The 15,576-nt window shown below is 34.7% G+C and overlaps 1 protein-coding gene across 1 annotated transcript in view; it reads left to right on the forward strand.

The window, feature by feature from the left end:
- LOC108759456 (uncharacterized) overlaps positions 1-15,576 on the forward strand; it is a 64,698-nt gene that overhangs the window by 36,466 nt on the left and 12,656 nt on the right. The window contains exons 3-5 of the mRNA XM_018504902.1: positions 10,291-10,440; positions 13,058-13,252; positions 14,699-14,784. Coding sequence (XP_018360404.1) covers positions 10,291-10,440; positions 13,058-13,252; positions 14,699-14,784 — 431 coding nt within the window. The remainder of the gene's footprint in view (positions 1-10,290; positions 10,441-13,057; positions 13,253-14,698; positions 14,785-15,576) is intronic.

Genomic DNA, 15,576 nt, shown 5'->3' on the forward strand with positions numbered 1-15,576 from the left:
TAAATTATGTGCGTAGCCCGTGGGGTAAACTGCGACCTGTGGCAGGTATGCAGTAACGATCGGAGGAGTTAGATTTGGACGGCCACATTTCCAACCGAAGTTGCTTGATTTTGAGGGAAGCTTCATGATTATTGCAAATCGAAATTGTAATGTTGCCCGGGAACTTCATGATTATTGCAAAGCTGAATTATAATGTAGCGAGGGAACTTTATAACTACTACAAATCAAAATTGTTTGTTTATGTTTTACAAAGTTCTGATAGATTTCTCAATTTTAATAAGTTATTCTGAATATATGTTTACACTTAGATATGTATTGTTTATTTATTTAAAATTGCTTATCATTTATTTATAATTACATATATGTACGTATAGACAATTATAAATAGAAATTAGACAAAGAAAAATAAATCAAATAAGAGAAAAATTAATCCTATTTTCGATCAAAAGGACTCTTGGTGCTTAATAATGTTCGTATACAAATTTTTTGCGAATATATTTTTCTATAAATTGTGCACCGATTTGATTTACCTAGCTTAAAACGTAGTCGCAAACTGAAGCTGAAATATTAACCCTTATCCTACTACTATAAGGGGGGTCACTAATTACTGAGCGATTCCTGTTCGTGCAAGTTTCTTTGCGTCTTTCGGTAATTATAAATTACCCTACACTTAATTATTTTCCAAAATGAAGTGCCAATATTTATTTTAGAAAGTTGAAAGTTGTGTTGGTGAATTTTTAGAGATTTTTTGAATCATTCCGAATAGGTGAAAAAAACGGACGAATTCTAGTGCCCCTGTTAGTATTGTACCTAGTAGGGTAAGGGTTAATATCTCAAATTAGATTGATTGTCGATTTAATAATGATGCCATTGATGCGAATAGGCATCTTAAAATCCTGCAAAGATACAGACATACGCACATACATATAATACATAACAATTTAATTAAAAAATGAACACGTTTGCGAGATGAGTACAACTAGCTCAGCATTAAAGTAAAAAATTAGCTGCGAGGTCTAATTAGTTATGTCTTTTGTATAAAAATATGATTACACATAATGGTACATTTTATTCAATTGAATAATTACAGGTTATAATTAAAATTCTTTTTATAAAAATATTTCAAACCTTTTACAATGGAAATTTAGAAGCTCTCAAGCGATTTAAAGTTAAAGTGATACCTCACGGACGTCCATGTTTAAATACTCAAAAATTCATATTTTTACATCTCCTTTAATTTTCATTATATTCTCCTTTGAGGAGAGAGATGAACCATAGGAACGTTTCAAACGTATGAGCATTAAAGATGAAAGCCGAAATTAATCTCTGCTGGGGTCAATACCGCATTACTGCGAGTGCAGATAAATTCTTGCTTGAATAATAAAAGACTATTACTGATAATAGAAATGCAAGTTAATCGCATTTCCAGCGGAAAGCTAAGCGTTACAGTATCGCGTTATTAAATGCAATAAAGCTTTTAGAGAACGCGTTTAAATGCATGAAGCGTAGGACTCGCAGGACTTATCCCGCGGAACCTAGCCAGGAGTCGCGCGGCTTATCCTGCGTGGCGGACAGGAAACGGGCAGGTTCTACCTCGCGTCTAGACATATTTACGCGCACCACGATAACCGGACTGTCCTTTTTAAAGCGGAGCTTAAAAGCTTTTCGGCCCGAGAAAGAAAAAGTCACACTACAGTGTGACCGCGACTTAAAACGAATACTAATACGCTATAGAAATGCCTTTAGATTTCTTCTTTTCCTCATCTCACATTGTGTGCACATCATTTGTTTATGCTGTAAATATAGCGTTTTTAAGCTGCGAAAAGCTCTACCATTTACGATGTATCGTTTATGATATAATAATCAGATATACGCGCATTCTAATCCTGCAACCTGTTTTTACTCTTCTACACGGAAAGTATTGTATGATTTTGCTATAAAGTTTAAGTATCTAACAATTTAACTAGATACAGATCTGAAAATAAATTTGTTTGAGCATAAAAATAATTACGGAATTTCAATGATGAGCAATGCTGCGAAAAGTTTCGACATTCTGGCAATCAGCTTGAGAGTCCTGCATTATAATTATTTTTGATCCAACAAAATTCTATTCAGATCTGTATCTAGCTAAATTTTTAGATACTTTAGCAAAACCGTTCTTTCTTTGTAGGCTTTCAAAAAATGTGGAAACTTTGGAGTTACCTTTCAACATCTCTGTTATATTATCAAATAGGTTTGTAATAAGATATTTTAAGAGGAGAAACTAGACTCCACCTTCCTTCATTTCGAAGTTTGAGAGTGAAATTTTGCTTGTAAAATGTACCAAAAGACTCTAGATTGCGGGGGATTAAAACTGCCGCGCTTGTTGAATATGATTATTTTAATTGTGAGAAATTAAAGGTAATTGTATTCACGTACACACTACAGCACATGAAAAGATACGTGTATATTTTACCTCTTGTCATAACCTCATGAATCTTTGAAGAAGTGTGCAATCGCTGTTATTATTTTGAGGGAAGAGAGACGTGGACATCTTTATAGATGTTTTCTCATTACTTCAATTCTATACTATGGCATCGGACCACATGCTGAGGATGTTTCGCATCCTGGAAAATGACTGCTACCATTACTCTTTGGACATTGATAAAAAGAACAGTCAACAGCTTGGAATAAGACGGCTAACACAATTCTTACGCAATTCTTTTCATAATGAGAATAGAGGAGAATTAATAAGAGCGTGAATGACATTTATTATGTCCTAATTTAATGAAACTTTTTAAATTTCTAATACCAAGTACGTAACTAAAAGCTCCCAATCTTTTTCTATTCCAAATTTTTCCAAAACAATACTTTTACATTAATTAAATCTATCATTAAATTGGCTAAATTGTTCGACATATTCGTACATGTATATGTAATCCAATTGATATTTACGGGTTCAATGGACACGAACATTTTCTTTAACTACGTTATAAAAAATTATTTATAACAAATGTTTTTCACAATCTTACATAATTTTAAATTGTATAATCTTATTCTTAAGGCTTTCACACATGAAATGCATAACAGAGCATAAGCATAACATAAGGCCGCTAAACCAATGAGCATCTTATGTAAATCAATATGGCGACATTAGGGTAGATGCTCATTGGTCCAGCAGTTTTATGTTATGCTTATGCTCTGTTATGCATTTCATGTGTGATAGCCTTTACTTTTAAAATGAAAAAAAGTATCGTTCAATTATGTTAACTTTAAACAAAAATATAAAAATATAATAAATCCACGAATATCAATTAAGGAAATTTCGAAGTAGGATTAATTACCTACGCCAGTCTCGGTTGAGTGATTCTTTCCTGAGATGCATTTTAAGCTTTTCCTCAATTCGAGAATGTAATATTAAGCTCGAAGTAATCGTATACGTGCTAAAAAGCAGCGGCTAAATGTGTCCGAAAATGTGTTTATTCCTTATATGAAGCTCCAGATATTGTATCTGGCGGACAGTGGAAGATGTTCGTCACTGAAATAAGCGGTTATATTCTTCCTGACATACACAATTCAGAAGGACATGATAAAATGAAGACTGGAAGAATCGAAATAAAACAAATAATAAGAGTAACTCATGAAAGGAATGCCGCAAATCGTACACATTTTTCCTTTTCCCACTTTTTTCCACAGCTTTCGATATCCGCCGCGGGTGACCGTAAATATTTCTCTTGTTTATTTTTCCATCAATACTATTATTTGCAAAATTGTCGACGAGTTATACTGTTGTCCAAATAGATGGCAAATTTCGTCTCAAGACCACCAAACGCAGAATATCTCGGTTGCGGTAACCAATTTAAATCATAACAAAACAAAAACATGAAAAATAACAAGATCTCTTTTGAGTTCTTTGGTTATTTTCCTATTATAAAAAAAAAATTTAACATATCAGAAAACAGAAAATATTCTGTTAAATATTTTATATATATAAGTATTTTGTCATACAATAATTTTGAAGTTTTTGCTATTGCTGTCTAAAAATATTTTAGATCTTAAGAGAATATTGATTTTGGCTCTTGTTCTTCATTTGCGATTCACAAACAGTAAGTATTTAGAACTAAAACCAAAGTTTCAGTCTTTTATAATAAATATCGTCCATTTGCATAAAGACATACATTATTAAAATAATATTTTTGAATTTTTATAGCATAAAACTCTTTCTGGATAATCTATAATTTATATGGGGATTCAGGATAGAATTCTGTTTATAATTTCATGTGCCGTGTAATACGAAAGCGTTTGAAAAATTGAAACACACGTATACATAAAATATAAAATAAAACATTTTATGTCAAAGTATGTGGCACGTATATAAAATTATAAATAAGAGTCTATCGTGGAATTATAGATCGTCTGAAGTGTGCTCTAGACATAATTTATTAAGTGTCACTGGCTTCGATAGATTTAGGAAAGAAAAAGAAAAAGTGATTTCGAATTTTCCAGTTGAATACATTACGGGCGGTCGATAAACGTGAACGTTTATGGAGAGTAACACATGTGAGAGGGTCATCGTTCCGTCATTCTATCTGCCCTAGACGCTCTGCGTGTACATTGGAATACGTGTACTACGGATTGAATAACGTCGTCCACGATAATGGAAGGCTTTGCCAAACCATGTATCTACAATACCGCACTATCGGTATCGAACACTCGGATCTCTCACGGTACCGTGGTCTTCTCGAAAAGCCAGAAAGAGCGCGAAATCCCACTAATCACAGGATTTAACAACTCGATCGCTCTACGGATTAGGCACGATGGTATAAACTTGGATTTCGCAGCATCTGAGATTTCTGTACGAGAAAGAAGAGAGCGCGATAGAGACAAAAATGTACTTTAATTTAAATTGTGTAGAAAATAGCTATCGATTAATTCTGTCGTTTTTAACATCAAAAGCAATGTTGGAATATTTTTTAACAAAGCAATCCTTCTATATATTATAATATAGAAGCAATTAATGAGGACTCATATAGAGATATAACTTTATTTTATTCTTATATTATATAAAAATGGATTATTTATATATTTTAAAAACTATTTTTAATTGTATTTTGTAGAAATATTTGACAAATGCATTTATACGACCACAATAAAAATGATAAAAGAATCACGATTTTTAGGTTCGCGTACAATTTAAAATTCTGAATTAAAAAAAAAAATTGTTTTTAGTTGTATTATGTATGTAAAAGTATTTAACAAATACATTTATATAACGACACAAAATGATAAAGAAATTTTATTTTAGGTACAATTTCAAATTGATTCATATTTCTGACAATTATTGTTTTAAAATAATAACAACGTTATTATTTTGTTGATTTTGATGCTCTAATCACACAAGTAAAGATTTGAGATATGTGAAAATTAAGCGTAACAAGGTAGTAGCTAAGAAGCTTCTCAGATTTGCCTCGGAGATAAAACGAAAGAAAGCAGAGAGGCTCGCGGTCGGTACATGTTCCGTCGTTCCTCCAATTTCCGGCGTTCAGCCGGCAGCTCGCGCGATTTTGCGAAACGGCCGCTTCGCAAAAAATTCCCGACACGACTCCGCACTTTGCCCGAGCGAGACGAATATACCGATTTACGGGAGTCGGGACTGCGGGAATTCCCGTCGCTTGTGACCGAAGATGGCTTGTGATATACCAGCCAGGGATTTCGTTGAGAAGTTGAAGTACGGAGTGATGGAAAAATAACTCATGTGACATATAGACGATTCTCTTTCTACATACACACGTTTCGAGAGTTATGTAATCTTATAAAATATATCTTGAATTAATCTTCTAAATAATATTAATATTATTTTATAAACTTATACCTATATATTTTATCAAACTTAAAAATGTGATGGTCATTTAATTATAATTACTTAAAAATTTCACCTTTTGTTTTATAGATTTAAGTAAAAAGTAAAATTTAATCAACGTTAATCTTTTAAGATTCTAATTGTTTTGATGGCAACAATACAGAATGTCAACAACCTGCAAAGTTAGCTGATGCCCTGTTGGAAAATAAGGGATCGACATTATAATTTAATGGAAACGAAAAAATAAACAAAAGAATGTCACTTGGCTGGAGATGATTAAAGATGGCGTGCTTTCTCGGGCTCGAGCGTATTGATTTGCAAGGATTTGTGTGAAAGTCTTACGAATAATGACATTTCCACCCCCGAACAAAATAATGTTTGTGCCGACATCTGCACAGGATTGTAGCAACCGATATTGTCAGGAGTTTCCTGTGAAGTTCGCAAGATGGCGAAGGCTGACACGTTTTCCACCCTTCGTATCGTGGGGTGGTTTACTACCCCACGTCTTTCTCATTACTCGCAAAAGAAGCTGTTTCCATGTCATGGGCGGAGAAGCGGAAAGGAGTAGGAGATGAGCGGAAGGGAGTGGGCGAAGAGAGTATCGGTCGATCTTTAGGGAGATTTTCGTTGATTTACAGCGCCATTATCGATGCGGCGCTCGCTCGCGTCAACCGGTTTCTCGGGGGGCATATGGAGACGCCGTAAAAGGGCTGTAAATCCATTATTTACACGAACATGCGAACCAACGGAGGAAGGTCGCTCTTCGAGGCACTGTGAGTTACGAGACCGACGTTTCTGCGCACCGCGACGCCTCGTAAATATTTATCTCGTGCCAGCCAGAAGCAACACACCAATAAAACTGATTACGCCGCTCGATAAAAACCGTTCGTACATATCGAGAATTGATTTGTTCGTGGCGCTTTTCTCCTAATCTGGATTTCAACTACCTATTATTTCAACATGAAAAATTTGGATTAATCTTCCAATATACATACATGTATAATTTACCTTGATCTTTAATTAATTTAATTCCAATAAAAAATATTTTTCAAGTTAAAAGATTATGAGAGTACAGCGCATTAATTATTGCGCACACATTTTCAACCAGTGTACTATACATATACATATAATTTATATTCACAACTCATGTATTATATATAATTTATATTTAAGTTATTACAAATTTATTCCGTTTCAATATATAGCCTGTGTTTCTGATAAACGATATTTGGAATATACATTAAGAAATCGATTTACGTCATCCTATTTATGTATGTTTATATTCGTCCTATTACAATTTTATGTCTACACACATTGCACATTTATTATTTTCTATTTGTAAATGAAAACTTCACGTATAGTATGGTATATTCGATTTGAAAAACCATCTTAGCCCTTTCTTGGGGAACGAAAATGCATTTCGTATAGACGACCTTCATAAACGTTTCGAGCAAGTTACGAGCGTGTGTACTTTTTTATAGCGAAAAATACACCATCGTTCGGGTGGAGGAATGGTTTTCCTTTTATTAGGATATAGCTTCACGCCAAGTGATTTATAGCAGTAGCAGCTCCGTTGCACGCGCGCGAACCGCGCGCTCACGTGACGCAAGATGAAAATATCTCCGCGTCTGTGATTCGCGATACATCAATTTTATGCAGAACGCATCGATCGCGATCTGCCTTTCAATTTTCATGTAAATTTCGCGGAGATCGCGTGCCCCTGTCGCTTTCCCTTGTTCTCCTGGCGCTTGTTTCGACTCGAGATCGTTATGATGTATAGGACCCCGGAGAGACGGCAAGCGTGGACGCGATTGTGCAGCAACTATCGCTGCAGTGTTCCTTATAAAGGAGAAATGAGATAAAATATTTCTGCCCGTTACAATGTCGCTTCTGTTCCATAAATATCATGATATGCATACATGTAATGTCATTCGATATGCAAGACTCTTGCGTAAAAAAGTGCATATTTATAAAACTTATTTATAGAGGAAACGAAAGTTGATCGTCTCCATAACATTTAGTAATAGAGTAAAGTTATATTAATGGAAAGAACGATTTTTTAAAGGAAACTCTAGCTTGCTCTAAAATGCTATAAAAGTTTTGATATATTCTAACAACTCCAGTTTGAGTCTTCTATATATATATATATATATATATGTATATATATATATAAAACATAATTATTTTAAATCCGTATAACAAATCAAACTAATCAAGACTCCTTATAAATCAAAGAATAAGGGCGCTAGGAGTCAGGCGCAGAAGTCGCGCAAATAATACACCCATGAAGCGTGAAACTTCTTTATTTACATGTTTCGGCTCACTTTTCGTACGAGATTTCTGATCACTTTACAATTTTCATTTTCTTGGAATTGACTAACGCTTTAATGTTGGATTTTTCCATTTGTTATCTCGAAAAATACTAGCTAATAATTAAAAAGTGACTCACTGTGTCTGATACCGACTGGCCAACATATCAGGAACCGGTTTTTGAATTATTCATGGTAATGTTATGGTGCTTTGTAATCGTGGTGAGCGTGGTCACCTTATTTTCGTGATAATTAATTATATTCTTAAAGTTTTTTGATAAATTAGTTTCCATATTCTCTAATTCGACATTTTCAATACTTCCCTTCTTTTCCATTTTCCTTTTCTTTTTTTCTTTCTTTCTTTTTTTTATTTTGTTTCATTCTGGTATTGGAATTCTCGATGTCGGCGAGCTCACCATGACAGAATAACTTTTAGTTTATATATGTTAGTTTGTGTTTGCTCTGAGGAAGGCTCAAAAGTGAGTCGAAACATGTAAATAAAGAAGTTTCACGCTTCATGGGTGTATTATTTGCGCGACGTCTTCTAGCGCCCTTATTCTTTCCAATAATTATTTTAATAATTCAACAAAATGATTTTCAGATCTGTATCTAGCTAGATTTTTAAATACCTCAACAGAATCGTTTTTTCGTGTATATTGTAAATATGTTTAAAGAACAAAACAAGCGTATACATTATTTAGCGTTTTAATGTAGCTTTATTATATTGTTCAATATTTTGTTCCACTTATTTTAAATTCACATTCATTAACTATTCTCCAACATATTCTAGAGGCTCCTAAGTATTACTAAATCGATATTCACATCGTGAGATATATGGGACGAGTTGTCGATGTCAGAAGGGAGGCAAGAAGATTCGGTAGGGAGAATGTCGCGATCGAGTGTCTTGATTTATCGAGATGTATCGAGTACGCGCCAGCCATTCTATCGAGCGTTTCGGAGGAAATAGGAGATACGTTAGTTCGACGAACGGTCGTCGGTGATAATTGAAACCGTTAATTAAATCTCGGGATAAGCGTCGCGGCTAAATGAGTTTTTAGATCGCCGCTTCTCGAAGTCGCCAAGGGATGGAATCTCTGCCATTTCATTCCCGATGTAGCTTACCACGTAAATGATATTTATATCTCTTGAATCGCTTATATCGCTTTATCTCATTCAAGAAACATTATTTGAAATATCTTAAAATATTGAAAAACTCAAAATACTTAACAAACATAGATTCACTTTTATAATAGCTTTTTTCTTAGAAAATAAGAATTAATAACTTCAGAAAAATAGAAAGTTTTAAACAATTGAAATGTACAGTAATTTGTTCTCTAACTGATAAATATTGACATTTTATATTCCTGACAATCGCGTTTGATCTATCGGTGCTTTATTATCGTATTCAGAGGAGGAATGATTTACTTACAATCAGCGACAAATTCGATATTCAAATGTCAGCAGAAAGTTTGGCAGAACGGATTTTCCGATAAATCTCACAGAAGATTGTCGTCCTAGTCTAATTTGCGGATCGCGTGCTAAAAGGAAACTACGTCGTTCGAAGGATAGAGATGGCGAAGAATTTATAGTTACCCTAATATCGAAAACTCACTGTGCGAATAGTTTTCAAGGGGGATGATATAAATTTTAGGACTAATCTTGTGCTTTCATTTTCACGAACAAATTCCGGCGATAATTTTTCGCCTGATGTAAATCAGAGATCCTCAAGGAGCGTTCCAGAGAGGACCCGAAAGCTCTCTTATATAAATACAAATAAAAAATTTTACCATCATTGAAGAGGGTAAATTATTGTCGATCGCCAAAGAATAATGCTGTAATAAAGATTTTATCCTTGTTTGCTAATTAACATAAAAAAATCTTCAAAAAATAGCTGAAAAATTTGTTAATTAAATAATTAAAGACTTACTGTAACAACGGGCTGACGTAGCGGAATATTGGTGAAAATGAATGAGTGACAGAGAGTATTCATTTTCCCCATTTTTACAAAATGTAGGTTACGGTTGTCATAAGGTTTTCATTTCTAAATGTCAATAACGAAGAGAACACAAATTACATTTGCATAAATATTTAAACATAAATATTTAAACGGTTGTGAGATATTTAATTTCTTTCTCGTTTCAGGTCAGAAAAATCTGAGAAAGTATCCGGTTATGATGTTCATCCACGGTGAAAGCTTTGAGTGGAACAGTGGTAATCCTTATGATGGCACTATATTAGCGGCTTACGGCAACATTGTTTTTGTTACAATTAATTTTCGACTTGGTATCCTAGGTAAAAAACATAAATTTTTTATCCTATAATAAAATAAGGTTACGAGAATCATAAAATAAAAGGAAGAAGAAAAGCCTGTATAAGCCAACGCAGTTAACAATGCGCGAATCATATTTATAAATAATTACGTACAAAAGTACATACAGATTACATACGTTTCGATCTCGCTTTGAGCCCTCACATTACCAATAAGCTTATTAGTGAGAGATGTGAGGTAGTAATTAAGTTTTGATTGAATTCTTCCATCTACTTCCATCTACATTCTGTTAACGTGACTCGTCAGCACCTCTTTAAAGAGCTGGTCTTTTGTACGTATTTATTTGTAGAAGAATTTTAACCTTCCTCAACTTCAATTATTTTTACATGACGACATTATAGAAGATTTGATTGAAACCTAATTACCATCTCATATTACCAATAAACGCTGAAAAGGATGCTAATATAAAATGTATATGATTTGTATGTAATTATATTTTTGTGTGTAATTATTTATAAATATACACAATAATTTACATACCACTATTAATTGCTTTGACTCATACAGGCTTATCTACCTTTTATTTCAAAAATTGTTTAAAGCTATTAGAACAAATATTTCAGCCCCTGTTGTGTATTTATTTTGTATGTATCGTTAAATATATCTACTGAAAATGACCACAATAAGGGTCCAAATGTTTGGTACAAACATTCGTTGATTGTTTTATCAATCTCCGTTTCACAAATCGCATTTGTCAAGTAGCGGGGCTCTAATAGTTCTTAATATGATATATAATTGAATTTGTGTTCCTAGAATCTATCTATTTGTTTTTAATTATTAATTATTTAAAGAACCGTGATAGATAGAAAGATCGTTGCAACACGATGGCTCATCTTTGTTGTTCTTATCTATAAACAACAAAGAGTTGTCGATCGATCCACCAAGTGGAAAAGTACTAACGCCTAATATACTTTAACTGTATACCGTGTCGAATAAATAACTTCGTTACGGTTTGTCGTTTACCAAGGCTGCTGCCTGCTTCGCAAACTTCCTATCTAAATTTTTATCGCTTCGAGCTTTTCAATATTGGACTTTGCTTTCAAAGAAAGTTTACCGAGGTCACGATACAAGGCAGTAGATTTATCACGTCACCGGAAGTGTAAATGATGCTTTTCACTATATCATCTTAATCACAAACAACTATTTTCAACTAAAAAGAAAAGCTGTCTTGTGCACACACACACACACACACACACTTGTAAAATTCGCAGAAGTAACATAGATGTAACAAGAAGTTTTATCTTTTGGATTGCTCGATTCGGTGAAAACATTATAAAAATATTCGTATTCATACGGGCGATTTAACAACAATGAGGTCGTGCTAGATTGCGACATGGTACTTTCTGGTATGAAAAAACGTTAAATTATTCCGTGTATTATCCAGGTGTGCACTTTTCTCATTGTTACTTAAAAAAAAAGTATATAACTGATGTAGTAATAGTATATATTTCTCTGCCGTTGCACGAGGGCGGTCATGCAAAAGCGTCATTATTCAAAAAGTTCGTTAAAAACTGCCATCCAGAAGTGTGGTGCATCGCGGCACCTGCAATCCGAAATTGTCGTGGTCGTCGTTGTACTGTGGTCGTCCTGAAGGGGTTAACAGCGAAATTCCGGCAATCCCTTCTCGCGAGATGACAGGGACGGCGCGATGCAAATAGACGAGCTCGTGGTGCGCACGTGTACTACGCGGGTGTGAGTACATTCGGTATATCCGGTAAGTGGAGTGGTTGGCGGAAGAAAAAAAGAGGCGGACGCGAAACCATAATCATAAATTAGGTTAAAGTGCTGGGGAAGCGCTTAGTAACCCCGACCCGCTCTAGGCGGCCGTGGAGTTAGCCCGTGAGGAGCCTGCGGATAGCTTCTACCCGTCCTGCCATGCCGCCACCATGTCCGCCCTGCGCAAAACAGGGGAAAAATATGGTCCCGAGCGCGAAGCGGCTGCCGAGCAAAAACAGCTCTGGCGATCGCGTTACCGCGCGAAAGTGCTTCATGTTTAAGCACGAGGGGGAGAATTTTGCATCTCCGTGGAGCTAATTAATTGGGACACTGAATACATGAGTCCCCGGGGATCTTGAAACCTGGAATCCCAGTTATTCGAGATACCCAATAAGAAACAAAAAAAGAGAGGTGTGTCTCGGAAGCTTTCAGGTTGTCGAGAGGTGGATATTTATGGGATTTATTTTAATGAGCTTCACTTCTTTCTTTCACACGGATTCTTGGATTTTCAGTTCTAACAGGTCTTACCGTTGAAAAATTTAAAGACACACCCTTAGACCATCGTTCCTTAATGCGCAAGTTTATAGTCCCTTGAATTTTTAGATTCTTAATTAGTTCAAGGAATTCTCATTCGTTATTCGTTTAAGTTTTATGCTTCTAGTGATTGGAAGTATAAAACTTTTAAACAAATAACATGTGAAAATTTTCTCAACTAATCTGGTCCATAGGTTTTTAAATCTCAGGCTTTCAAGGTTTATTCTTAATTTCTTCAGTTTTTCTAAAACGTTTTCCTTATTCAATTTTTATAAATAATTAATTATTTACATATTTATTCGTGTAATAAATGCAAGACTTTTATTGTAGGTTTCCTGAGACCTGGAATTAGAGACGATACAGCAAGCAATTTTGGACTGTTAGATCAAATAGCGGCATTACTTTGGCTAAGGGAAAACATTGCGGAGTTTGGCGGCGACCCTAATAGCGTTACTTTGGTCGGCCACGGAACTGGAGCTATCTTTGCTAATCTACTTCTAATCAGTCCAGTTGCCAACAAAAAAGGTAAATAGGAGTAGAAGTTTGTATTTTGCATTAACACAATCACGTTTTTTTCTTGTTTCCATAAAGTCTTTCTTTCCTAATGTTGTTTTCTATATGGTTCAGTTTTCATTTCTTATTTTATCGTCTTACCAATTTCTGCAAGTCGTCCCGGAAAAAGTTTAACATCCACTAGCTTGCAACAATACTCTCTCGCAAGAACCAAAGGACTATATGCAATCCGAGTTAATCCTTCTCCTCGTTGTAATTGGAAACATTATCCATAGTCACAGGAGCGTACGGTGATCGCATATAGGGATCACGATTTCCGAGTCGGCGAGGGATAATCGTGAGATTAATTGGAGGAATCAAGCCGAGAGAGATAGGCATACGTGCACTCGCATTAAATGCAATACATGTGTACGGTCGAAACAATATTCGATCGGTACATCCTTTCGAATATTCATTCCATCTACTGATCTTGAGAAAATTTATGGAATTTTTGATTAAAATTGTAAGTGAGGACATTTATCATAATAAAATATTGAATAATAACTATTTGAAACATTAGTTCAAAGAACTATTTAGATAATTGTTGAATTATTGAGGCGTTTTTTGCTTTACACATCTTAATTATTGGATATAAATAAGATATAAGCATAATATAACTATTAGATCACCATATTACCAGTGAATAGTCGTCTATTCAGATCTCAACTACTTCAATTACTTCCTTCGAGCTTCCCTCTTTTCCGATTCGTAAGAACTTGCATTGTGATATTTCCGAGTTTGACAAAGGACTAAGAATCGGTAGTCTACACGTGTTCAATGGCGAGCATACATCGACCACGAGCACTCAAGCACTTTCGAGTACTCGGCGGTGCTCAGCAGTGAGCAGGGTCAGTGAGAACGAGCAAAAGCAAGAAAGAAGATGTCGACCATTTTTCACCCGACCGACTCGCAATGGCGGCCGGGAAAAGGAACTTTTCTCTTCCGGCCGGGTGCACAATGCCACCACGTCCGGCCAATAATTATATTGTGCAATGAAAAATAACCGGACTTAATATTTTACACGTCGAGACAGAAATGCCCGTGCCATGCCGAGGGTTCTCAAAAATATTGGTGCCATTTTATATTAATAGCTGCATTCCTTCCTTATCCACACGTGACGTAAATATAATCATTTGTGAGGCCACAGTTGGAAAATAAAAGATTCAACAAAGTTTTTGTATAACGAATAATTTAAATATCATTGATGATTCGATAAATTCTTTCTTCAATTAGATTCAAGTATCTTTAAAACTATTGTGTACGTCAAGTATTTCCAAATATCGAATTAAAAAGAAATTAATTTTTAATGACCTTATTCTTTTTCTCTACGCTAACATTTTAATAAAATTTGAGAACTGCTGAACGCGATATTAAATAGCTAAGTTATTAATCAATGACATCTTTATTTTGTTGGTGCAGGATTGTTCAAACGGGCTATTCTGATGTCAGGGTCGGCAATGAGCGCGGACGCCATCGGCAAGGCGCCATTGCAAATTACCAAGCAGGTAAAGAAAGATGCCACTGCATAATAGTCGCCAATAAAAACGCGGGATGAGGATTGATGCGCTTGGATTTCAGTTTCGCGGAATGACAAATTGCTACATGCGGCATCTATTATCATTAATTCCACGATTGACTTAATTTTAGGATTTGAAAGACCTCTCATTTCTCTTTTTTTTCCAAGTTTATAAAAATTAGATGCTTAGATGCTTGAAACGTCGAATCTGATTTTGTTGTGAAGAATTTCCCATTCTAACTCTTTAATTTTAATTTAAAATACTTTTTAAAGCGTTTTAGAAATAAATTTTCAGATTATAGCGTGGCTCATCTTCATGAATTATGATATTCGTAATGTATAAATGTCTAAAACTTTTGGAATTTTAGATGTTTGAAATCGCAACTCTTAAGAAATTCTTAAATTCTTATTCTTCCGTTTTATCTTTTGTTTTTGTTTTTATTATATATATAATTCATGATATTTAGATTCCAACCCCTTTTCTAACATTGAGCTTTCTATTATGCATAAGTTTTGTCATATTATGATTTCTAGATCTTCGAATACTGAATTGTTTGAATTCTGAGTCTCATGTGAACCGCTATAAATTAAAAAATTCCGAAATTTAAAAACATTTCTGATGAAAACCGCCGTTTATCATAGTTTTTACGTGATAACGTATGTTTCACAAACGACGGCGCCGTGTTTCTGCTTCACTCGCGATTTGAATTCGACGGAAAGACATATCGTTGCTCGTCACGGCGAAGAATCGTTACACAGTTACATCGATGCCGAGGGTACA

Source organism: Trachymyrmex cornetzi, unplaced genomic scaffold, assembly GCF_001594075.2.
Source record: "Trachymyrmex cornetzi isolate Tcor2-1 unplaced genomic scaffold, Tcor1.1 scaffold105, whole genome shotgun sequence".
Classification (NCBI taxonomy): domain Eukaryota; kingdom Metazoa; phylum Arthropoda; class Insecta; order Hymenoptera; family Formicidae; genus Trachymyrmex; species Trachymyrmex cornetzi.